Raw genomic sequence first — 25,791 nt, forward strand, 5'->3', positions numbered from 1 at the left:
GAGAGAGTGGGTTTGGGCAGAGTTTGGGATACAGGGAGAGGGAAGGGCCTAGGGGAGTGTGAGTGGCTTATAGGGAGAGAGAGGAGTACGAAGAATAGAGGGGTACAGGGAGAGTGAGAGATGGTTGGGAGAATGGGCGGGGGAGGTGAGAAGTTCAGGTAGAAGGTGAGGGCTACAGGGTAGAGGTAGGGGTACAGAGGTAGGCGTTAGGGTGGAATGAGAGAGGTTTAGGAGTACGGGGGAAGGAAAGGAGAAGTACAGATTAGAAGCTGAGGAGGAGAGGGATACAGGCAAAAGGGGAATAGAGGGTACAGCGGAGGAGAGAGAGAGAGATGAGTACAGTGGGAGAAAGAGGGGGAGTGAACAGGAATGGATGTGGAGAGGTGGAGATGCTGGGAGATTAAGGAATGGGGTGGGTGAACAAGGTTGGGGTTTGGGTTCGTAGTATTTTGTGTTTCCAACCTACTTTTCTCCCTAGTCCAGCCTATTCCTTTCTCAGGACCGAGAGCTGAAATTGTGGAGCAGTCTTAAGTATTTACACTCACCAGCCCAATCATTGTGGAGTTAGCTTCATTAACTGAAAGTGTGCAGTTATTTTCATACCACATTGACAACCTACATTTATATAGTGCCTTTAATTAAGTAAAGCTCAGGGTGCATTGTGGGGTAATTAAACTAAATTTGAACTAAAGAAGATTGTGATAAGATGATAACCAAATCTTGGTGAGGTGGCATGACTGCCGGTGGTAGTGTAATTAAAATCAGCCTGTTCAAGGGCCAGAATTATTGCTGCCCAGAGATCGGGAAATGTTGTGGGGCTAGAGGAGCTAGTGGAGTTTGCAAGGTTGTGCAGGGATCTGAAAAACTAGGATGAGACTTGGCTAGGAGTGAATGCAGGCTAGTGAGCACAGGGGTTGATGGGTCTCATTTCCTTTAAAACCATTTACCAAAGGTGGTAATCTTTGACTTTGTGTCTCTTTTCAGATGTTTGACTTTTGGCTGAGCTTAACAATGTGTAGTCTGGAAAGTAGGGGTCTGGATAGGAGGGTCACATTAGAATAGTTAAATCTGGAAGTAAATTCATCATAATCCTACCAGTCTGCTCTCTCATTTGAGAGAGAGATGACTGGTGGGGGTTTAACCTGAGGGTCACCACACCTCAGGTGAGGGGAGAGGTTGAGAAGGAGAGTCCCTCATGGTAACCTCAGCTGGTGTGGGAGTTGAACCTGTTCTATTGATGTCACTCTGCATCACAAACCTGCCATTCAGCTAATGGAGCTAACCGAGTACAAGTTATTATTGTCCCTGGTGGTGAAGTTGTTTTTACTATGGAACAGTCAGTTTGGGGCACATTCCTGCTGGGACAACTATAAGTCACACTGATCAGTGGGTGCAGATTCACAGAACTCTTACCTTTCCATAAGAAACAGGAGCTGGAGTGGGTCATTCAGCCCCTCATAACCTGCTCTGACATCGTTTAGTTCATGCTAGAATTTCTGCCTCAATTCCACTTCCTTTCGCTATTCCCAGATTTCTTGACTCCTTGCGCCCAGAAATCTGTTGATCTCTGCATTTACTCAACAACTGAGCTTCTGTAACTGACTGGGGAGTGAATCCAGAAGATTCACCAGCTTCTGAGTAAAGAAATTCCTCCTCTCAATTCTAAATGGCCTACTCCTTACCCTGAAACTCTGATCCCTAGTTCTGGACATCCCCAGCTTTAGAAGCATCCTCTCAGTATTTACCCCATCATTTCATTTCTATGAAATCACCTTTTATTCTGTTGAAACCAGAGAAGGTAGTCTGTTTGACCTCTCCTAGGATAATCTCTTCATCCTAATATTACGTTAGTGAACATGTGCAGCCTTGTCTATAAGGCATGGCTAGCCTTCCTTGGGTAAGGAGACCAAAATTGTACACAACACTCCAAATTGCTCTCATCAAGACCCTTCTGTGGGAGACAGTTCAGGAATCTTACTGTGGTCTTTCAATGCTGTTGGTGAACTGTGCTCCTTGCAAAATGCTGTTTTATTTGACTCGGTTTCCCTTTTTCGTTTATTGCACAATTTTCAATACCAGTCGCAGCTTCCAGATGGTGAAGCATTCTGCGTCCATATGCAGAAAGACATCAAAACATCTGGTTTTCAGCTGATCGATGGTTTTCAAACCTCATGCCACCCAAAGTGGGAACGCCAACCTGTAGAAAATCTAACCATCTTAAATCGATATTCGATGGCATTAGCATAGTTGCAGCGATCTCATCAACGTCCTAGAGACTTGAGTTGATCAGAAACTGAATTTGACCGACCATCTAAATATTGAGTGAGCTGGCAAATGTGGGATTGGAGACTTGTTACAGTGATGCTCAGCTTTGCACTGGTTACAACAATGCAACAGTATATGCTCATTAACTTGACTTTTTGACAATCTTTAGGTCCCCTGCCTTCACCTAAGGAACTGATCAAAGGGAATATCAAAACTATCATTGAGTACAAAATTGACGAAGACGGGAAGAAAGTGAAGGTGAGGGCTTTACAGTGCTCGTAAAGCCAATACTGACAGGAATTAAATCAAAATCCACATTTAAAATCCCCAAGCTGGAAGACCTGTTGTTAACGTGAGGCTCTGTGTAGGTTCACAGAAAATCCTAGCTGTCAAGCTGACTACTTGTTGCACTGAGATTGGGAGATATAACAAGAATCCATCCACCGAAACTCTCCGTTTGTTCCTGGAGTGTTAACATTCAGAACATCCTCTGACTCTGGAAAACTCGACACACTAAACTGGGAGCATTTTATTGTGCTGTGGTTTTGACCTGTAAACAAATCTTTCATTTGGTCAGGGGTTTTGGCACTGGGCTAATCCAGAAAATCTGGTATCAAATTCCACCACGACAGTCTGAGAATTTTGATTCAGATCTTTAAACAATCTGGGAATTAAAAAGTTGGTATCAGTAAAAGTGTGCATGAATTTGTCCTAATGTTTGTAAAAGTACAGTCCGTTTACTAATGTCTGTTAAGCCAGGAACCTGATGATGCTGCCCTGGGCTGCACCTTGTGTGATTCATGGAATCACATTAACACTAAAGGAGGCCAGTCAGTCTTTGCGCCCATGCTGCCTGTCTAGAGCAGTCCAGTCAGTCCCTCCTCTGTCCTCATAACCTTGCAAGTTTATTTCTCTTTTGAAATCATATATCAAGGTGGCTCAGTGGTTAGCACTACTGCCTCACAGCGCCAAGAGCCCAAGTTTGATTCCATCCTCAGACTGTCTCTGTGGAGTTTGCACATTCTCCCTGTGTATTTGTGGGTTTCCTCCCACAGTCCACAGGTGTGCAGGTTAGATGGATTCGCCATGGGAACTGCAAGGTTACAGGGATAGGGTAGGAGGGTGGGTCTGAAACTGGATGGGATGTTCCTCGGAGGGTTGGTGTGGATTCGATGGGCCAAATGGCCTCCTTCCACACTGTAGGAAATCTGTGAATCTATCTCTATCTTCCACTGTCATATGCAGCAAGATACCTTTTACTGGACAAACGGTTTCCCTTTATTGCCTGTATGAATCAGTGTGTCTGGACCTCAGGCTGATGTTAACTGCCCTCTGAAATACTTCAAGCTGAAGGCTCACCACCATCTCGAGCCACCTCAGCAATGGGTGATAAATATTGGCCTTGCCAGTGTGTGACTTTAAGCGGTGGGTCAATGTTTGAACTTGTATCTGTAACTTGCTGAAAAGTATTGAACCTTTATTTTCAGATTATCCGCACCTTCAGAATTGAAACAAGGAAAGCTTCAAAAGCAGTGGCCAGGCGAAAAGTGAGTTTCTGTATGAGCACATCCTGATCAAACAATGACTTTTTAAAGCTTATGTTCTTGGACATTGTTGCCATAAGGATTTACTGTTTACTTGGTAAGATGTGAAACTGTTAATTCCACGTGTGTGTGTGTGTGCACATTGTGTTTACACTTGGTTTTGAATGAATCACTAGATATTACTTATGAGTGAAAACTGGTTCTCAAATTAAGATCATACACTTGCTATTAATGCAGCTATTGAGTTCAGTTTTCTGTGTTTTTTAAATTTTGAATCATCAGTCTGCTGATTTCTTGCTGATGACAGCACATTGGGAACAATACAATTAAGTATTGCAGTACAATACAGCACAGGAACAGGCTCTTCGGCCCACCAAACCTGTGCTGATTCCTACTCCTTATTTAAACCCGCTACTTATTGCCCACACGTGGTTTCTATCCCTCTGTTCGCCTCCTGTACGTGTGTCTGTCAAGATACACCTTAAACGTTGCTAACATGCCTGCTTCCACCACCCCCACTGGTAGTGTGTTCCAGGCACCCACCACCTTTTATGTGAAAGATTTTCCCCACATTTCTCCCTCTCACCTTGAACCTGTGCCGCCTTGTAGTTGACATTTCCACCCTATCTGTGCCTCACATAATTTTCTAGACCTCTATCAGGTCGCCCTCAGTCTCTGTCTTTTCAGTGAAAACCATCTGAGTTTATCCAACCTCTCCTCCAAATTAAAAATCTCCAGACCAGGCAACATCTGGTAAAACTCCTCTGCACTCCCTCCAAAGCATCCACATCCTCTGCTAGTCTGGTGACCAGAACTGTATGCAGTATCTCAAATGTGGCCTATCTAAAGTTTTGTACAGCTGTAACCTGACTTGCCAACTTTTATATTCGATGTCCTGGCCAATGGGGTTTCACATGATGGCGAACAAATAAATCCATGAAATAAGGTTCTTGATCAATTGGGAAAACTGAATTGGTTACAGGTGGATAGGGAGACACCTGATGCTATGGTTGGAAGTAAGGGCTGTCTGAAACCACCATCAGTATGCTCAGTAGAGGAAACCAGCAGGATTCTGCTGTCTGTTGGAGGGAAGAGGGTACATTCAGCGAACAGCCTACAATTTAAGTTGTTATACTCACTGAAACGAAAGCAAAATAGTGTGATGCTGGATAACTTAAAACAAACATGGAGAATGCTGGAGGAACTCAGCAGGTCTGTGGAGAGGGAAACAGTTAACATTTCAAGTCTGATATGACTCTTCAGATGAGTTTCTGTAGCATTTTCTCTGTTCTAGTCACTGTGCATGCAGTGTTGAAAAGGAGCAGCCAAATGGATGTACTGTCTGAGCCACATGTCAGGAAAAGCCTGGCCTGAGACCTGGTAGAGAAGTGAAGGCTCACAGAGATATGACAGGAAGGGATAAATTGAACCCAGTCATATATTTGTCACTGCCATCTGAAAGAAAGACTAGCATGTATATGGAAACTGTCATCACCTCAGGATGCCTCAATGTCTCATTGATTGTTTTACTAACTTACCTCCACTTGTAGAACTGGAAAAAATTTGGCACCTCGGAATATGACCCCCCAGGTCCGAACGTCGCCACAACAACGGTCAGTGATGATGTGTACATGACCTTCATCACCAGCAAAGAGGTATGCATAAAAATCAGAATTTAGAGAAGGAATTGGTCAGCTCCTTGAGCCTGATTGCCATTTCATAAGATCATGGCTGATGGGGCTTCATATTCACATTTCAGCTTACTCCTGATAATCTTTCAACCCTAACGAGAAGCTACCCGGCTCTGCCTTAAAAATACTCAGACTCTGTTTCCACTAATGTTTGAAGAAGAGTTCCAGACACTCGGCAGTCTGAGAAAATATTTAGCTTCATTTCTGTTTTAAATTGGTGACCCTTTGTTCTAGATTCTCCCACAAGAGGAAATGTGGGTGAGGCACACAACATGTTGTGACCTACAGGGCATCACAAGTAGCAGGTCAGACTGCGTCACTGCTTATCAGAGTATCAGGCTATTTGGCTGCTTATTTCCGTAATTTCGAATCATACAACGTTATTATTCAGCTTATTGTATAGTACCATTATTCAGCTTATTATTAAATACTAGCTTTTTAAAAGAACTGCCTGATTATTCCCACTGGCCTGCTCTTTCCCGATAGCCATGCAATTGTTCTGCTTTTCAAGTCCAAAGATGTGCAGCAAGTTGGATTGTCCATGTTAAATTGCCCATAGTGTCCAGGGATGTGTAGGTTAGGTGGATTAGCCATGGAAAATGCAGGGTTACAGGGTTAGGGAGGCGGGGGTGGGGGGTGGTGGTGAGTGGGTGGGATGCTGTTTGTAGAGTCGGTGTGGACTTGTTGGGCCAAATGGCCCATTTCCACACTGTAGTGATTCTATGGAATTATACTCCAGCTCCCCTTTGAAAGTAATGATTAAATCTGTTTCTGCCGCTCTCAAAGGCAGCACTGTTCAGATCATCACAATTTATTGTATAAACAAACACAAACTCTCCCACCTGGTTCTTCTGCCAATTAGCTTAAATCCCTGTCCTCTGGGTTATGATCCTTCTGTCAATGGAAAACTGAGTGTTTCTCTTCATTTACTATGCTGATTGGAACATTGCAGTTAAATCTCATTTTCAGTCTTCTGCTCTAAGGAAAACAATCTGATCATCTTCAATTTCTGCACAATTCTGAACTCCCTCATCCCTCTACCCTCACCAAGACCTTGATGCGCTTCCTAAAATGTGATACCCGGAATTAGACACGATACTCAGCTACGACTAACTTGCAATTAGTAACGATTTAGCTCTTGTACTCTATGCCTCGATTAATAAGGGTCTGTGCAAATCCCTTTGTAAATTATGTACGAATAGATTTTAGAGTGACTGAACCCTGTGACAAACTGTGTGGTAAATAGAGGTAGAAATTGACCAGTGTGAAAACAAGGGTGGACAAGCATGCAAGTGGAGTTGAGGGTCAGTTCAGCCAATGTCTGATAGAATGACCAGGCTTAAGGGGTTGAAAAGCTCACTCCTGTTAATTTGGAAGCCTGTTAGATTACATGCACAACTTTTAAAAATAATTCCTGCACACAGAATAGTGCAAATGTATTTACTCTACCTTTCTTCTAGGGTGTCCGTGACTTTTCACTCGGGTATAATTCACTCACTGCTAGCTGTGGTTTTGTGCGCCTTTAAACCCTTTTATAGGATCTGAATAATACAGAGGAGGATGACCCCATGACCAAACTGAAAGGCCAGAAGATTGTGTCGTGTCGAATCTGTAAAGGGGACCACTGGACAACTCGCTGTCCATACAAAGACACCCTGGGACCAATGCAGAAGGAATTAGCTGAGCAGCTCGGACTCACCACGTCAGAGAAGGAAAAGGGTTCAGGTACGGGCAGACTTCAAGCACGTTCACTTCTGTATCCGCACTGTAGCACCATTTCATGTTTTGTGTGTTATTCTTCCTCTGTTGTCCTGAAGGAGCTGATTCCTGCTAGATTGGTTTCAGTGTTGTTGGTACTCTGATTTTCCTCGTTCTTCCTTTGTGAGCCGGGACTGTGTTGAGGGTTATGATCAGGGGAAAAATTACTTGTAAACCTGATCTGTCAGTGAATCATCAGCTGTAAACCCTGCCCCATTGGTTTGTTTTCTACATCTGAAAGAGCTAGGGACATTTAACATTTAAATCAGGCTACATAACGGAGTCCTGGAATCAGACGTGATTAGCCTTGCTGGAGGGAGGGGTGAACTTATCCAAATTAAAGCTCCTCCAGCTAATAGTTGATAACCAGGTAAACACAGATTTTACCATTTTCTCGTTGTGACTGATGATCAGAGGGACTTTTCTAGCAGCATTAGATGCACTACCACTGACAACTAGGCACTGGCACTAGTGAGAGATAGTAAGAACTGCTGATGCTGGAGTCTGAGATAACAATGTGGAGCTGGAGGAACACAGCAGGTGAGGCAGCATCAGAGGAGCAGAAAAGCTGATGTTTTGGGTCGGGACCCTTCTTCAGTGGAGTTTTTGTGTTTGTAGGTTTATTCACTGGGTCAGCAGAAGGACTGTGTATGTTAAGGAGAGAAAGCAAACAGTGTGCTGGAGCATGAAGTGGTGTTGGTTCCTGCATTACTGAACGTAACTGTTAAACAGTCTGTTTCATTATTTGCTCCCAGAATCTGAACCAGTCCAACCAGCTCAGAGCAAGACCGGGAAGTACGTTCCCCCCAGTTTACGAGATGGAGCTAATCGGCGTGGAGAGTCAATGCAGACAAATCGCAGAGGTGAGGATCTTCTGGTATTCAGCAGGATTGAATACATAACAAGTTTTGCTTCAAACATTAAACACCTTTTAGATGTCACATTAGCTTTTGATCGGAAAGGATTAAATAAAAATACCTTGCTGAGGATATTGACTGTCATCCCCTACCCCTGTCATGTAATTCATGGGAGGGGAACCCTTTATTTTTCAGCTCTAACCCTGTGTTTTCTGCTCCACAGCGGATGACAATGCCACAATCCGTGTCACTAACCTTTCAGAGGACACACGAGAGACTGACCTGCAGGAACTGTTTAGGCCTTTTGGTTCCATTTCTAGGATCTACCTGGCCAAGGACAAGAATACTGGCCAATCCAAGGTATGACTATTAGTACTGATGCCTGTATTTAAATTCATTATCACCTTGCTGTCTACTTGGGGTTGGGGCTTTTATTTCTGCTGTTTGGTTTACTTTATACTTTGTTTTCAGGGATTTGCCTTTATTAGTTTCCATCGTCGCGAGGATGCTGCCAGAGCCATTGCTGGGGTTTCAGGCTTTGGTTATGATCACTTAATCCTGAATGTGGAATGGGCTAAGTAAGTGGTGTATGTTTAGTCTGAAATGTATTGTCCATGACCCACTTAGGAAAAGGTGCTGCTGTTTGAGCTCCACTACTCCCAAGTTGTCGCAGAAGTTAATGATTTAATCAAATTACTCAGATGTTCCCCTGTCTGACGGACTCAGGTTGATCGAAAACACTGACCAGATTTCTGTACTTCAGAAATTACTATTTATTGCCAAAGAAAGCCACAGAAATAACTCTGCTAACTTAAGCTCCATCCCCTTCCTAAACCTGTACCCCCTCACACAGACATAAACAAACAGAGGTGTAATAGATGGAGGAAAATTACTGGGATTAATGGCACCAGTCCCCCACAGGATCTGACCAGGTCCATTTTGCTTTGAGGTCCTTCAGATTTCCAGATTCTTTTGTGTTCTACTGAATATGGGAGGGAGTTAGGACACATTAATTGTTAATTGCTCAGTCCCAGGTTAGAGGCAACAGCTTCTAGCAAATGGTGGGAGAGAATATCTTTGATGTTGTTACTTCATTGCAGAGGGAGGAAATTTCTGCCTCTCGCATGCAAGCTATTCAGGAACCAGAAAGATGTCCAATCAGCAGTGTCTCTCTGGACAAAGCTTGCTCTGAACGTACCCATGGTACATTTGGGTCTCAAACATCTCCTGCCACTGCTTGAAAACGCAATAGTGTAAATACAACTCATGATGAGGACCAGTAATTTGTTTTTAAAAGGTGCTGTAACTCCTTCCTTGATCCACAATCCCAAATAAAGAAAAATAAAAAGATGTGTCCTTTATAGCATTCCTCTGCAATTCTCCAGTATCTGACATGATTTTACGCTGTCATTATCACTTTAGGAAGCACACTGTTAAGCTGACCTTGTGGCATTTCGACTGACCCCAATGACATAGTTACAAATGTGTAGAATATATCTAATGGAACCTAATAATACGCATCAGAATAGGTGCCATGGATAAATTTTAATCTTTCAAAATATTCTGCCTAGTCTAACTGATCTGTTTTTGACTGGTGCTCTAGTTAAAATGTAATCACTGGATTAAAATTCCCAGGTAATTTTTAAATATCCATTTCAATAACTTATTAATTCAGTTTAGTACATTGACAATTCCAGCTGTGCCGTTGGAAGAATTAGTAACACTTGCAGTCATGTATTATCTAATGATATAAGTCTTATTTATATATTTTTCTTTTACAGGCCATCAAACAGTTGAGAAGTGACTGATGAGGTGAATTAGACTTTAACCAGAAGTTGTTCTGTTAATTGTTAACAGCACTAAATAAAATTTCTGTACCAGCCATTTGTCTTGGATTTATTGAAGGTGAACCTTAGAATGGTGGTCTCTTTCCTGTTCAGTTCTGCATATAAAAATAAGCAGGTTGCTGTAGTAAAGCCATTAAAACTTGCTGTAGTCAGGTTGCTCATGGCAAGCTAGAAAACAGTGCTCAGGCTTTGAAAAGGACAGAACAATGTACGTGATCTCTATATAGACTTCAGTAAGGTATTTGCCAAGGTACTTCATTGTAGACTGGTTAGCAAGGTTAGAGCCCATGGAATACAGGGAGAATTGGCCATTTGGATACAGAACTGGCTTGAAGGTAGAAGTTGGTGGTGGAGGAGAGTTGCTTTTCAGACTAGAGGCTTGTGACCAGTGGTGTGCCACATGGATTGATGCTGGGTCCACTGCTTTTCCTCATTTAAATAAATGAATTGGATGTGAACGGAGAAGGTATGGTTAGTAAATTTGTGGATGACACCAAAATTGGAGGTGTAGCGGACAGCAAAGGTTAGTACAGTGGACCTTGATCAGCTGGGCCATTGGGCCGAGAGTGGCAGATGGAGTTAGGTTTAGATAAATGTGAGGTGCTGCATTTTGGAAAAACACATCAGGACAGGACTTAATGGTAAGCTCCTGGGGAGTGTTGCTGAATAGAGACTTTGGAGTGCAGGTTCGTAGTTCCTTGAAAGTGGAATCGCAGGTAGATAGGATAGTGAAGAAGGTATTTGGTATGCTTGCCTTTATTGGTCAATGCATTGAGTATAGGAATTGGGAGGTCATGTTAGGACTGTACAGGATATGGGTTAGGCCACTTTTGGAATACTGCGTGCAATTCTGGTCACCCTGCCATAGGAAGGATGTTGTGAAAGTTGAAAAGATTCAGAAAAGATTTACAAGGATGTTGCCAGGGTTGAATGATTTGAGCTGCAGGGAGAGGCTGAATAAGCTGGGGCTATTTTCCCTGGAGCATCGAAGGCTGAGGGGTAACGCAAGAGAAGTTTATAAAATCATGAGGAGCATGGTTAGGGTGAATTGCCAAGGTCTTTTCCCTTGGTGGGGGGCAGTCCCAAAACTACAGGGCATAGGTTTAAGGGGAAAGATTTAAAAGGGATCTAAGGGGCAGCGTTTTCATGCAGAGGGTGCTGTGTGTATGGAACGAGCTGCCAGAGGAAGTGGGAGGCTGGTACAGTTACAACATTTAAAAGGCATCTGGATGGGTATATGAATAGGAAGGGTTTAGAGGGATGTAGGCCAAATGCTGGCAAATGGGATGAGATTAATTTAGGATATCTGGTTGGCAATGGACAAGTTGGACTGAAGGTTCTGTATTGTACAGCTGTACGACTATGAAAACAAGGTAAATTTGAAGCATTGGAGTGTCAAACCCTGCAAGTACAAGAGTATATAGGCAGGAGAGTTGGTCACTGTTTTGTTGTATGACTGACTACTGTCATTCATAACTTTGAAGGAAATGTTGATACAAAGACTACTTTAGACTAGGCAAATTCCAATAAATCTGCTATAAGAATTCTGTTGAGGAAAGAGAGGGTATGTTGTTCAGGCCAAGACTATATAAATGACAATTTATTTTAATATTGTGTGAAATGTTTTTATGGCCATATCCACTCAAATTACTGCTTTCAATGTCTTGTATTGTATCCATGACACAACATAAGGCATGCAAGTATGAAAATGAAAAGCAGCTTTAATTAGATCATGGTGAAAAATGCAATTTCATCTTGTTTGAATTTGTAAAAAATTAAAATCTAAGTTCTGAATTATAATTGTGTTGAAGTTGGGCAGATGTTGTGTATCTAGAGGAAGGCAGTATCAAAAAGATTTGACAGTCACAAAATTAGGACAAGTGACAGAGCCTTGTTAAACAAGCTCATTTGAAAAGGAGTGTCTCAGGCAAGAGATAGAGATAGAAAGGTTTAAGAATATATATACCAGATCTTGGGACTACTATGTTTTGGCTGTTGGATAATGGACAGGTGAAAACTAAAAGCAGACTCTTAAATACAAGCAACAAGATAGGGCATTAGCATTCCACTTAATAAAATGTATTTATTGGAAGAAATATTACAACATATAAAAACTACAAGTTTATTAAACATATGAATTACCACTGCAGAGAGTGGGCAATTATTCAAATACTGAGCATTTAAAACCATGTTAAAATCCACAATGCATGACAGCACTGCACAATTGAGAAAAATGTTCATTAACTAAAAACAATGTTACATCTTCATTGGCAACTCCATGCCAGCCAGTTAAAAAAGACATTGTTTCACTGAATATTCACAGGATATTTTGTGCATGACAGTCTGGGAACATCAAGCTGAAGGAGATGAGAATCAGTCGGTAGTGTCCATAGTCTCTACTTTGACAGACTCTATTAGAGAGGGGAAAAAAAAGTCATTGAGAACTGAACTATTGTAACTACTTTGCTATACCTCTTGTATGGTGAGCTGAAGGAATTACGTCATATGTAGCTCCACCATTCCTTAACAGCAGATCTATGTACTGATCTGGTTCTTTTTCCAAAACCTCCATTGTCAGGGTGAAGTGTCCGACCAACAGATACATGATCACACTGGCTTGAAAGCTTGGTTATAATACTGAGATAGCCGTCCACATTTCAACCTAGTTACCTGCTGTGTTCTTTTTCTTCTTTTCAACCATACACAGCTTAATTTCCAGACCGATAGCTTTAGCCAGAGGAGGTGGTACTGCGTTGCCAACCTGTAGTTTTAGAAAAATAAATTTTAATAATATGAGTGGTACAAAACTTATTACTGTCAGTAATTTTGGGAGATTTAACTGCGACACTGTTAGTACATGGTAGGTATTTTTGTGACTTGACATTTAAAACCATCTCCATCACACAGAATGCAAAAGCTATTTGCTGTTGGTCCAACAAACTGTACTGTCTACTGGCAGCAGGTTTACTCCAATGTAAACCCAGTACCTAGACAAACTCCAGCCAATCCTCTGCCAATGACAAGGTTAACAAGATAGTCACTTCCCCTGATCTGACAGAGTCAGAGAGTCCTGGCAAGAACTACAAAGATTATTTTATTCCAGGATCCTGGCAAATTTCAATAGTTGTTTATTTCCTGCCAGAAACACAATGTGCAAATATATTCTAGGACCCTGTACCAAAAAAAGCGTGCGGTGTAAATTACAGTTCAATGTGAAACTAAGCAGCCTCAATAGATTAACTGCTGCATTAAGTCCTTGCAAGACTGTAGATGTAGTATTAATCATCTAATTCACCCAACAAACACTTTTCAGCTACAACATTATTAACATGTTGCTGTTAACAATTGATGTGAAATTCTGAAATACTCACCTGTCTGTGCTTGTCCAAAATGTTTCCAAATAGCCTGTACGTATCTGGGAATCCCTGGGAGCGTGCACATTCTCTCACGCTTACTACACGGTGCTGTTCAGGATGCAACACACGACCCTGGAACACAGAAAACCACATTAGATACTATAGGAGCGAAAGCCCTCCAACCCCACCCCATGCCGGGACAAAGACTTGGGAGGCAGGCAGGATTCAGGCAAGTGGAAGACTTTTATTCAAGCAACAACTGGTTAATGCAGAGAGAGGGCCAAAGAATTTGCCTGAATCTGGCCTTGACACGAGAACCCAATCGTTTTCTTAATCTACGGCTAAGATCAGAAGAGAGATCAATGACGTGCTGATTTTTAACAGTGAAATACAGCATTTTTATAACAGCGAAGTCACTGTATCCTTCCCCCTTATTCCATACACCCATTCCCGTGAAACTCAATGATGGCATTCTTATGGACAGCCCCAGGTTACCACGATCTCATGGTGTTTAACAGACATTGAAATCTCCAGGCCTTGGGATCTTTCTATGCATCCTATTAATTCACATTCCAGAGTTACTAGTTATACTTCTTTGGGTCTGTCCTAGACTTGCTTATCTCTAAGGGCTGCTTGAATTCTGTTATTCATTGTATGCCATGTGCTATCTCAATCAAATTCAGTTATTCCTCATATTTTCCACTGTCCCAATCATGTATATAGAAAAATACAAAAGACAGTTGGTTTTAACTAAGTATTATAAGATTGGTAATAACTAACTTTATTAATTTCTGTTATAAAGTGTAAAGTTATACAGCTACTTCTACTGTTAGCACTTTGTAACTAATAAATTGCGAACAAACTATTTTGTTTAGGGTGTACCAGACATCTTGTTAGAGATGCGAGAAAGCAGTTCCTGAGACTAATTAACTTTCACATCAAGGTTTAAATGATTTTTTGCCCTTACGAGTCATAGAGAGTCATACACCACAGAAACAGACCCTTCGGTTCAACTCGTCCATGCTGACCAAGTTTCCCAAACTCCATTTGCTTGCGTTTGGCCCATATCCCTCTAAACCTTTCCTATTCATCTACCTATCCAAATATCTTGTAAATGTTGTAACTTTAGAAATTTAGTCACTAACTTAACCCCAGCAAATCCCACAAACAATTGTACAGGTCAACATGCACAAGTCCCCTGCTCTTCAAAATTGTGTCTTTTTACGTCCACTTGACAGGGCAAATTCAGTTTAAGGTCTTGTCGAAAACACGCACCTTCGACAGTGCGGTACTCACTAATGCAATAGAAGTGTCAGCTGTCGAAAAATAGTTTTCGTTTTGTACAATCAAGCTTCTATTATACTTATGGTTATATGTGTATCTAGACTTATGTTGAAATCTATATGATTATCTGGAGAATCTTTAACTAGAACCTATTTCTTAATATTGTGAATAAGTTCAAAAGAACAACTAATTACTACAAAATAACTTTAGCTGTTGTTTTCACAGCTACTTAATGAGTTAGGCTGGCTGGTTCATGGGCTGAAATTTACACCCCTTGTTCTAACTGGTGCTGTTTACCTAGTGGGACAACATCCTTCCACTAATGAGGCTGGAATCAATCACTTGTCTATCCTTAGTTTGATAACAGGATGCCTGTCTCGGACTGTTGCTTGTAGGGCCTCCCGTTCACCTTGGTGTAGCCCTGTTCAAAAGGTACCGTTATGTTTCACTTAAATGCTGGAGCAGGTTGTTTTGTTCTGTTTAGCGCTTGCTGACCATTTTTTGTTTTTTTTACACATGGGCTGCCCTTACAGATGCTATCAATAATATTATTATTCAGCTCTTATCTCTCTTGAAAGCCCCCAACATGGTGACAAATTATTTCCTTGACAATCAGTCGCTTTCCTGTCCTAAATGCTTATTAGAACAGAAAGCACATAGCATAGGTGAACTCATTCCTCATCAGGTAACATGCACGGGATACACTTTACAGCAGAAAGAATTTAACATTCAAGGAGTCAGGATTAAATATTCCCAATTGTAGCTGGGATCAGAGTCCACCTGATAGTATGGCTGATACAACACGAGTTGCTGCCTTTATTACCAACTCGGCCATCAAAAAAGCTCAATAAGTTTGTTAATGGGATGTAAAACTTATAAACTAGAGTCTGCAGTGCATGTCAGGTTATTGCAGGCAAAGCTTGAGCAGAAACCATGATTTACCTGTTTACCCATAGGTTCTGGATTGGTGACTGTTGTACTGAAAAATCCATCCCACTCCAGCCTACCATACAGACCAGCCCAGTGATTGTGCCTGTTTCCAGTGTGGGGGAGACACCATGGAATGAGTGTGTTGAACTGCCTGTCAGCTGACTCACACTGTTTACCTGAAAAACAAAACAGAAGTTAACAATAAGCTCAGTTCTCGTAATTGTGTATGGTTTGGTGTGGCATCTAGTCCTTAAAGAGGGGAGGATAATGTACAGGACACAAGGAAACACTCAACATGAGGACAAAGTATTTAAAGAAATATCATGAAAGATTTGAAAAAACATTATAAAATGAAAATTTAAATTTTGCAACAGAACCAGGTTGTAGTGAGGCAATTGACTAAATGAATGGAAAGTTTAAACTCTACCATATTTTTGCAGAAGGTAATTTGGAGAAATTCACATGCTGTGAAGGACAGCAATTAAAAATGTTGGTCTTAGAAGAAAGAAAACTGCATCACCATCCTAGGTGGAACCAGAATGTTCATGTTTATCTGATCCAAAATTGAGGACCCATTCATACAAGTCTTCCCTATCACAAAACCCCCCAGTTAATTATCTCCCCATAACATCCTTCCTAAAGCATGGAGCCCAGAATTGAAAATAATTACTTTACCCAAGACCTAACCAGTTCAGGTTCAACATTACTCGCAATTTTTGACTGATACCTATATTCTTAAAACGGAGAATCCAGTTGCCTTTCTGAACAACTTGTCCCATCACTTTTAGATTTTAATGCCTGTGAATCCCAAGAGCTCTGTTCCAACACCCACAACAAAATTACACCATCTAATTTATGTCACCACATTCTTTCTCTCAAAATACATCAAAGTGCTAATGTGCACACATGCCTGAAAATGGACAGTTTCTTCCATCCTCCACTCACCTTCTGCACAAGAGCACACTCCACGCAGCATGCCAGCGCTGCTAAGTCCGTTCTTTTTGTCATGATGTGTGTACCTCAGCTTTTTGGTAGTGGTGCCGTCCGAAAGGCGTACTTCAATATTGGGAAGATCACGCCAGTCTGACCCTGGAGCAAGGGGGATGTGTCGCATTCTGCCTGCCACTAAAGCACTCATATCCTGCAGAGAGATGGTTAGAGGAGATAAATAAGGAGATATGGTATGGCAGAAATAAACTGAAGATGTTTAAATTTTAAAATCTGGAGAATCAGAAATACAACAGAAGGTGAATTGAACCTATAATATTATTCTGTTAAGCCATAAACTGGCATAATGAACAATACATATAAAAACAAACCAAAAGAAAAGGATCGAGGTCTAAAATCAGGGGGTTATGTTGAGCCTGAACTGATTAGGCCTCAGGTATTAAACTTTCAGAAGGATGTCATGGGGAGATAATTTTTTTTGTGATAGATAAGACTTACATGAATGGGTCCTCAATTCTAGATCAGTTAGGATGTGAACATTCAACCTAGGATGGTGACCAGGGAGGAAGATTTAAATTGTGATAATCCAGGTTCTAAGTAGATTTGGGAGGGGAGAGAGAGAGAGACACACTACCAAAAACACAAACACAATTTTCTCTTTAGGAGAGGATAGTAAATGTTTGGGTTAATGGGTAAAGTAAAGCAATAAAGCCCATAAGAGATGGTAATCAGAAAATTGGGAAACTAAACTGTTTGATCTTATTCCCTGGCCTTGAATCCTTTGTCCTTGATCTGCAATGATTGCAGGCTTTCTAGTTGGTGTCAACTTTCATAAGAACATAAGAAAAAGGAGCAGCATTAGACCATTTACACCTGCTGTGCTGTTCCATGAGATCATACAGTACGAAGTTGAGTTAGCTGTAAAAATTCACCTACCTTGCAGATGTGATCCCGCAAAATGGGCTGGTACTGTGTGCCCCGAATCTGTCGCTGGAACCAGGACTGTGGTTCACCATTATAGGAGATTTCCAGTGCAGAAGCTCCATTACGGATTTCAGGGAGATCAGACATGGTATCCCTTACGGTGATGGTTCTGAATGGAGCAGACTTTATCCTTTGGAAGATTTAATATATATATTTAAAAATGGTCCTTCTCCTAATATCATTTCATATTAACTGCAAGTTAGAAAGAACTTCATAAGCTAAGTTAGCTCACACAGTATGTTGCTGAACTGCACCAGACGGGTTCCATGTTTAACTAGCGGCAAGTTAACTGTATTCAGTCAACATGGAGTTGGATTAAGTATTAGTTAACGTAACAGGTGCTGTGTAGTGGCAAACGCGTGCAGGCTAAAAATAAAACTTTAGACAGCTAATGCACTACATTTTAGAAACTTTTTGGGGAAGGACTGATAAAAGTTTTGTGTAAAATGAATGCATGGTGTTTCTGTTAAGGAAGAAGCAATAGTTTATCTATTACACTATACCTAACATGCAGCCATAAACTTTACAGCTCAATTTATGCAGGTTAATGGAGCCTCATCAATTGGAATGTTACAGAGGTGCCAGTGACCTGGGTTGGATTAATTGATCTCAGCTGGGATGTTCAGCAGTGGGAATAAGACTATCACCTGCTGTCTGGTAAATCCCTACAAATATGTGCATGCAGATTTCAATCTGGGTGGTGATGCCATTTGTGGTTAAACAGTATATTGCCTATGATGGTCAAGACTAGCAAATGAGGTAAATTATTAGAGGGTGTCCAGAACCAATGGCAACCAAATCTGAAGAATCCACACCTTCTGGAGAGGAGAACATTGGCCAGACAAAGCAAAGATCTTATGCAGCAATTTTTACCTGGTAATATTGCTGACAAATTTCTTATCATCCACAGCCACACTGAGTTGGCAGGCCCTAGGTGCAAAGACATGTAAAGGCTCTGGGAATAGTGGCAGCTTCTCTCCAGGGGCTGTAGCCAGAATGATAGCTCGCCGACGGGTCTGGGCAACTCCATACTGCCCAGCCTATGAATAACAAAACATGCAAAATTCAGAAAGGGATACTCCAGTCTGTTATTGAAAAGGTGAAAAGAGCATTTTAAAACAGTTACTTCACATAAATGAATCAGTCAGTAGGTCCTGCTCAGCTCCATCTCTATTCAGCTGCTGTATTCATTGAACCTGAACTAAACTCACCTTTCCTATTCCACGGTACAGCCCTGGAGCACCAACTACGTCATTGTTTAATATTAACAAGTGACAAACTGGGAAAGGAATAGCTGAACGTAAATGCGAGGCTTACAGACCAATTTGTTCTAGAATTGATCCTACCCTAGTCAAGTTGCCCAATTACAGATGGATCAACAGCATCAAAAGCTTAACACATGCTAAAAGTAAGAGACGTTAGTCCAAGATCCTCCAATTGCTATTTAATGGCTCCTATCCAGTGAATGGAATCTTGTAATTGAGGCTTAACTTGTCACATTCTCCACAGGTAATCAAGCTTCCAGTACTACTTACACCCGAATGAGATTCTAGCATCACAGAATAGTATTCTAATAAAAGTCAGGGTTCCCAGAGAAGAGAAGGAACAAAACTAATTTCACACATAACTTTGCTACACAGTGCATCAACAGATACTTCAGATTTAACAAATCTTTCAATTTCACTGATCTTGAGATGTCTCCAATTCGAGAAAATGGAAATTCTTTGACGTCTTGTTGGAATTCATTGGATAGTATGGTATCACCTTTTCTTAGAAACAAGAAAGAACGATTACTGGCCACTGATCTCTTAAATATTGTTATGACTGCCTTCTTAGTTGAGCACAACACAGACAAAACGATCATGAGCAACAAGAGAAACAGACAATCCCTGGACAAAACACAGTCTGCTGACAGATAAATATTCAAAAGAGTAGCAACAGCTTACCTGTAATACACCAAATGTGCACTGGTAACCCATTCGCACCAGACACCGAAGGGTCAACTTTAGAACCATGGAGCGCTTGAATGATACAAAGTTCCTCACATTCTCCAACAGGAAAAACCTGGGCCGGTAATAGTCACAATAGCTGCAAAGTACAAGAATACAGGTGATTGTAAACTGTGCACAAGTCACCTGGAAATGTCCTGTCCGATCAATCATACAGATATAAATTTAAAAAATAGGAATATTTTCCTGTTGTTATTCCAACAGAAAGCCTTGCTGTTACAAAGTCAGAAAAGCAGAAAATCAGAATTTAATAATTTCTTGTTTGGCCGAGGTTTAAGATGAAGAAAGGAGTAATATGAATTCCTGAAGCAAAATATTCCACGCAGTCAGCCCCAAATGCTCACAGGAGATCAAGTCAAACCTAAATCGGTGCTCCAGCCATTGTATCTGGATGAACACTGTCCTCTGAACAAATCAAGGGAATTTTCTCTTCTGTCAAACACTACTCACCCACACTCTCTCCCCTACAACAACTTTTACTGTCTAAGACCCATTAAGAACCTAATAATGATTTCTGTGACACATTACATAATGTAAGCACTTTGAATTCGCAATCATCTGTTAGATCAGTGAAGAAATGGACAAAATAAATCACTGAAATAAATGTTAAACCAGTGAGAAAGGCAGATTTCATAGAGACATAGAAGACAGGAACAGGAGGAGGCCATTCAGCCCCTTGAGCCTGCTCCGCCATTCTTCATGATCATGGCTGATCGTCCAACTCAATAGCCTAATCCTGCTTTCTTCCCATAGCCTTTGATCCTATTTGCCCCCCAAGTGCTACATCTACTCGCCTCTTGAATACATTCAATGTTTTGGTGTCAACTCCTTCCTGTGGTAATGAATTCCACAGGCTTACCACTCTTTGGGTGAAGAAATATCTCCTCATCTCTGTCCTAAATAGTCTACCCCGAAACCTCATACTGTGACCCCTAGTTCTGGACACACGCACCATCGGGAACATCCTCCATGCATCTAGCCTGTCCAGCCCTGCTAGAATTTTATAAGTGTCTATGAGATCCCCACTCATTTGTCTGAACTCTAGCGAAAACAATCCCAACCTAGTCAATCCCTCCTCGTATGTCAGACCTGCCACACCCCCCCACCGGATCCAGTGACCTCTCCACTGACCTGAGATAAGAGACAACGAGGGAGTTCTTGAATTTGGAGTAAGTGCGGGAATTGAAGCGATTCATTCCACTGAAACCCTGACACGGGGGCCCACCACAAAGCAACTCTACATCGCCCTTCTGCGGTAGCTTCTGCCCAAGGGAATTTGTCTTCTCCCCAGCCATGACAAGCTTCAGGAGAACATTGCAGTCCTCAGTGAAAACAGTAGCACCAGGATTGTTCAGGCGGAATGCTTGTGCTGCTGGATCCCACATCTCAATAGCCCATAAAGTCTCTGAAATACCTGCAGAAGAGAAGAGGCAGTCTTCAAGTTACTTCTTAGAAACTTACAGGACACCAGGCCACCATTTGGCGTGTTGGCTTTCTGGAAGAACTGTCAAGTTAGTCCCACATTCCAGCTTGCCCCATAACTTGATATATTGTTGTACTTGAGTGCGGTAAACTGTACAAAGTCATAACGTGGCCTGAATCAAAAAAAAACTTCACTGAATTCTGGCGTACATTAAAATATTGTAATCTGTGACATTGCTGGCTTTGTGAACTACTTTTGTTAAATTCTGTTACGAAATACGTATCAAACTCCTCCCCTCCCTAAATACAAAAAGTACTTTTTTTGAACTTTGAATTGAAACACAAAACCATATTGTTCTGCAATTTGAATTTGCCAGTTCTGCCATGATGAGAATCAATTCTAAATCCACCACTGAGGAAGCAGAACTCTAAATCTTTTTGAAATTATCCGGCCTGTAAAGGTGAAATAACCAAAATCCAACTGAAAGGGTGGATCACAGGAAAGATCAGATAGCCACAACTGCTGGATTGCTGGACACCTGCTATGCTCATATTACAATTCTGGTGATTAAACAAATTGTGACATGCTAGAGAACTTTCGGTAGAAATACCACACCAAATAGTTTAGTTACTCATGATGCCACACTGCATCAAATGTACAGTTTTCTGAGATCTTTGGTTGTCCATAATTGTAGAGTCCAACTTCTCAGTTACTTGTTTGATTACTGCCACCCTGTAAAACCAACCTGCCTGATGAAATCCTTCGGAGAGACCCCCACAACCTGAGAAAACATCAAGACTCCGAAGCTTTTCCAATTTGTTGTCTGTCTCGGGCTCAGTCTGTTCAGGCTCAGCTGTAGATTTTGCCTTTCCTTTTCCTACAAGGAAACAAAACAAAAATCAAAGCTACACAACCTCAAATAAGATCTCAAATAAAACCCTGGTTTCACAATACATTTACAGCTGTATAAGAATAGACCGTTCTTTTCTCCATTCAAATACATCCAACTACTTCAACTAGAATTCATCCACTGACTGACAAAGTGGCTGTTCTTAGTTTGAGTGTTTACATCACAAGTATTGTTTGGAAGAGTATAGTACTGCTAAACTACTCAAAGCATCACAGACACATCTGACAATGTCTGCAACAACAGTCGCACAATTGGTAGGTTTGGCTGACGTCTTTAACCCAAGAATACAAAAACTAATGTTTGATGAGATTATTCTAGGACTGAAACCATTTGGGGACCAAACGGGACCCTCTGATCTGTCTACACCTTGCAGCCTCTGGAAAAAACTTACAAAATCACATCTATCACTTTACAGTAACATCACAAGAGACTAGAAATATTCAAACATTATTTACCTTTGCCTTTCCCTTTCCCCTTGCCTTTGTTTGCTGAACTGCGGGCACGATTTGGTGGATCTTCAAAGGTTTTTAACTTTGCATTGTAAGCCTATAAGTTAAACAAACAGTTTATGATCTTAACTGACATCCAATGCAAAAAGCTGTTTGCTATTCAAAGTTTATCAAAAATAACTAGCAACCATCATCAGTCCAGCTGAAATGGACTGGAGTCCTTCACAATTGAATTAAAGATACTCAATTGCAACAAAAATAGAAAATGCCCCTGAATTCTCAATCTGTCCCCTTAATCGATATGGTATTTATTCAAAATAAAAAGTGCTAGTGAAACTCAACAGGTCTGGCAGCAGCTACAGAGACAGAAACAGAGTTAACGTTGAGTCCAGTGACTCAATGGAGCTGTCGAGGTCAATGTTCCGTCCTGTTGGCTGTAAAGTGCCGAAGTGGAAAATGACGTTCTTCTCCTCCGGTGTACGTTTAATTCACTGGAACAGTGCAGTAAGCCTAGAATGGCAGGTGTTACTAGACCCGAAACATTGACTCTGCTTTCCTCCACAGATGTTGCCAGACCTGCTGGGTTTCTCTAGCAATTTCTGTTTATGTTTGTGATGGAAGTTTGTGCATGGGAGCAAGATGGCTTATTGAAATGACAAACTACTGGAAGGCCAGAGTTACTCTTATGGACAGAGAGTAAAAATGAAAGCTGTGATTGGTCCCACCAACGTAAAGGAAACTGCATTGTGAGAAACAAATACAATAGGCTAGATTGAAAGCAGTAAAACACTACTTCACCTGGAAGCTGTGTTTAGGACCTTGGACAGTGAGGAGTGAGGTAGTAAAAAGGGCAAAAGCAACACTTTTAACAGTTGTATGAGAAGGTGAGGAAATGTTAGGAGTGAACCATCCCTATGAAATGCTGACAGTGGAAGGCAGGGGAACATGCGTTTGGTCGATACGGTGTGGAGCTGGAGGAACACAGCAGGTCAGGCAGCATCAGAGGAGCAGGAGAGTCGATGTTTCAGGTCGGGACCCTTCATGATGAAGATCCTTCTTCTTGAAGGGTCCTGACCCAAAACGTCGACTCTCCTGTTCCTCTGATGCTGCCTGACCTGCTGTGTGCCTCCAGCTCCAACACTGTATTGACTCTGACTCCAGCATCTGTAGTTCTTGCTATCTCCAACATGTATTTGACGTTGGAGGCGCTAGAAATGGCAGAGGAGTTTCTGTTTACACAAGGCATTCTGCCTCATTCCAATGCATGAATCTTTATTCCAACAAAAGGATCAGTTAAGTGGCACAATATTCATCAGATAAGACTTGGAGAAGGTGGTAGAACAACTCCATTAGAATATAAAAGCTCATTGTTTAAAAGGTCAAACCTCTAAGAAATAGAATCTGTCTGACGCTCCAGCAGAATACTCCTGAATGGACATAGTAAGATCTTCTCCATATTCCACAGTGCAGCGTCCCTGAACGTCTTTGAAATCCACAATCACCTCTTCATCACTCCAATACAACAAGTTGATATCAGTGTGGTGACTGGCTTTAAGACCTTTGTGGGTGTTCTCAGCCCTGAAGGAAAAAATTCCAATTAGTTGCAGTGTGAAGAAGCACAACTCAAACTCTCTAAGCATTACAAAATGGAACTCTTGCCTAAAACAGGCAAGTCAAGCAGATCTTTCAATGGAAACATGCATTAAGTCACAAGGTAATTTCTGGTGTTAGGTGCTACAGCTAGGATCACTTGGCAGCACTGATCACACGATTCAGGGAATATTCTGGATCAGTACTTAATCCAAGACCCTAGATTATTTGTTCAAGCAGAGAATGCTGATCCTAATAGCACTATCCAAAGAGAGAAAAGTTCTGCCGGTGTCTCAGAAAATACTACTCCTGTAAACTGACTTTTGGATCTTGCTATGTAAATAATGGCTTTTGTATCTGCCAACAGAAAGTTCCTCACACATCCAAAGAAACAGCTGCACGTGAAGCGACCAGATACATACCAAACTCCCTGGCTGCAGAACTAAAACTTTAAGGGACTGTCTCAGCATCTCAGACTTAAGCGGTGAGAAATTTCTTCATTCAAGATGTTGTTTGATGGATTTTTGGGCAGTAAAGAATTCAGGATATGTGGGATTCAGGAAAGTAGAGTTTATTTAACATTTAGTCATGGCCGTATTGAATAGTGCAAGAGGTTCAATCAGATGTTGAGTTGTCCCATGCTCTTATTTATGTCATTGAATTTCTTAAAAGATATCCTTTGTACCTCCTGGACATTGGCAGCCAGTTTGCTCCTTGGTGAGAGCAAAAACCTGACTAATTCTTAGAAGATGTCTGATGCTTCCTCAATACCCCATTTGGCATAGAAGCTATCTTCCTAAATCTTGTGGCCAGACAAGCAGGATAAACTGGAAGGTGCATATACAAACCAAACATGGGATTATTATCAATTCATAGAACACACAGTACTTGAACGAGACAGTTAACATTTGCTGCAGCTTGGTGTTTTGGGATCTGCTCACCTGTAGAATTTATTGATACGCAGCTTAATATCTGCTTCGTTGGGTTTTCCATTACTTCGCTTGTTACAGAAGATTTCTTGAATGCGGCCAATTCGAAATGGGTCAGGTGCATCTAGGTTGCTGCCCTTAATATAATCAGAGGATTTGCGATAGTATTCAGGGTAAAGGTCTTCATCCACATCATCTTTCTTTATCGGTCGCTTTCCAGGACTGGATGGTTTCACACTAAACATAAGTTACCAAGGGTTATAAAATTACCAGAGAACCAGATTGTAATCATCTCTTCAAACAAATCTGAATTTCTTCCTTTTAGTTTGCTTCTTCATCTTACACCCACTTTTTAATGTAACTAACCAATTAATAATTTCTGAAGAAGGGTCCCGAGCTGAAACGTCAGCTTTCCTGCTCCTCTGCTGCTGCCTGGCCTGCTGTGTTCCTCCAGCTCCACACTGTGTTATCTCTGACTCCAGCATCGGCAGTTCTTACTATGTCCAATTAACAACTCAGATCATTTCTAAATTCACCATACAATATCTTGAAACATTAAGAATTGCACTTGAATACAGAACAAAAAAAAATTGGAAAAACTCAGCAGGTCAGGCAGTATTTGTGGGCAGAAAGTGAATTGATGTTCCAGTTCAATGATCTTTGGTCAACTGAAGATAGATAGAAACGTAAGAAGTTTCAAAACAGGTGGGATGGATCAATAAGAACAAAGGAGAAGATCTGTGATACGGTGGAGACCAAGAATACAGATGTAGAAATATATCACCATCCCGTCAGTGTTTTTGGGTCTGTTGTAGCTACCTGTGGCTGCTTGTGGTTTTTGTTTTTGACTGACAAATTGGTGGAAGAAACCTGTAGCTGATGCAGCATTTCTCATATGCTCAAATCATGACCTTCACAGACAACAAAATGCCCGAGTCTTAGTAAGATGGGGAAGAATGCACTTTGTAAAACACTGATAAGGCAGCTCAAATGGAAACTGATTTGAAATTTCTGATT

At 41.3% G+C, this 25,791-nt stretch overlaps 2 protein-coding genes across 2 annotated transcripts in view; one reads left to right on the plus strand and one right to left on the minus strand.

The window, feature by feature from the left end:
- Positions 1 to 132: 132 nt before the first annotated feature.
- Positions 133 to 9,997, plus strand: eif3g (eukaryotic translation initiation factor 3, subunit G). The gene is made up of 9 exons (XM_048617793.1): positions 133 to 145; positions 2,435 to 2,523; positions 3,753 to 3,812; positions 5,360 to 5,464; positions 7,039 to 7,225; positions 8,014 to 8,121; positions 8,339 to 8,475; positions 8,587 to 8,693; positions 9,897 to 9,997. Exons 1-9 carry the CDS (start codon positions 133 to 135, stop codon positions 9,910 to 9,912), a joined length of 822 nt encoding a protein of 273 aa, XP_048473750.1. The 3' UTR covers positions 9,913 to 9,997.
- Positions 9,998 to 12,019: 2,022 nt separating this feature from the next.
- dnmt1 (DNA (cytosine-5-)-methyltransferase 1) overlaps positions 12,020 to 25,791 on the minus strand; it is a 31,847-nt gene continuing 18,075 nt past the window's right edge. The window contains exons 15-27 of the mRNA XM_048618090.1: positions 24,787 to 25,011; positions 23,641 to 23,833; positions 22,262 to 22,352; positions 21,642 to 21,773; positions 20,605 to 20,887; positions 19,411 to 19,552; positions 18,338 to 18,504; positions 17,417 to 17,594; positions 16,478 to 16,673; positions 15,545 to 15,708; positions 13,334 to 13,450; positions 12,633 to 12,723; positions 12,020 to 12,373 (exon numbers count right to left, since the gene is read on the minus strand). Coding sequence (XP_048474047.1) covers positions 12,336 to 12,373; positions 12,633 to 12,723; positions 13,334 to 13,450; positions 15,545 to 15,708; positions 16,478 to 16,673; positions 17,417 to 17,594; positions 18,338 to 18,504; positions 19,411 to 19,552; positions 20,605 to 20,887; positions 21,642 to 21,773; positions 22,262 to 22,352; positions 23,641 to 23,833; positions 24,787 to 25,011 — 2,017 coding nt within the window. The 3' untranslated portion in view covers positions 12,020 to 12,335. The remainder of the gene's footprint in view (positions 12,374 to 12,632; positions 12,724 to 13,333; positions 13,451 to 15,544; positions 15,709 to 16,477; positions 16,674 to 17,416; positions 17,595 to 18,337; positions 18,505 to 19,410; positions 19,553 to 20,604; positions 20,888 to 21,641; positions 21,774 to 22,261; positions 22,353 to 23,640; positions 23,834 to 24,786; positions 25,012 to 25,791) is intronic.

This window comes from Rhincodon typus, chromosome 38, assembly GCF_021869965.1.
Source record: "Rhincodon typus isolate 14 chromosome 38, sRhiTyp1.1, whole genome shotgun sequence".
NCBI classification, from domain to species: domain Eukaryota; kingdom Metazoa; phylum Chordata; class Chondrichthyes; order Orectolobiformes; family Rhincodontidae; genus Rhincodon; species Rhincodon typus.

What these genes read in the sequence shown, in the direction of transcription:
- eif3g (XM_048617793.1), top strand. An exon ending in AGAGAAGGAAAAGGGTTCAG is followed by an intron (nt 7,226 to 8,013) that starts GTACGGGCAGAC and finishes ATTTGCTCCCAG; the next exon opens with AATCTGAACCAGTCCAACCA. An exon ending in AATGCAGACAAATCGCAGAG is followed by an intron (nt 8,122 to 8,338) that starts GTGAGGATCTTC and finishes TCTGCTCCACAG; the next exon opens with CGGATGACAATGCCACAATC.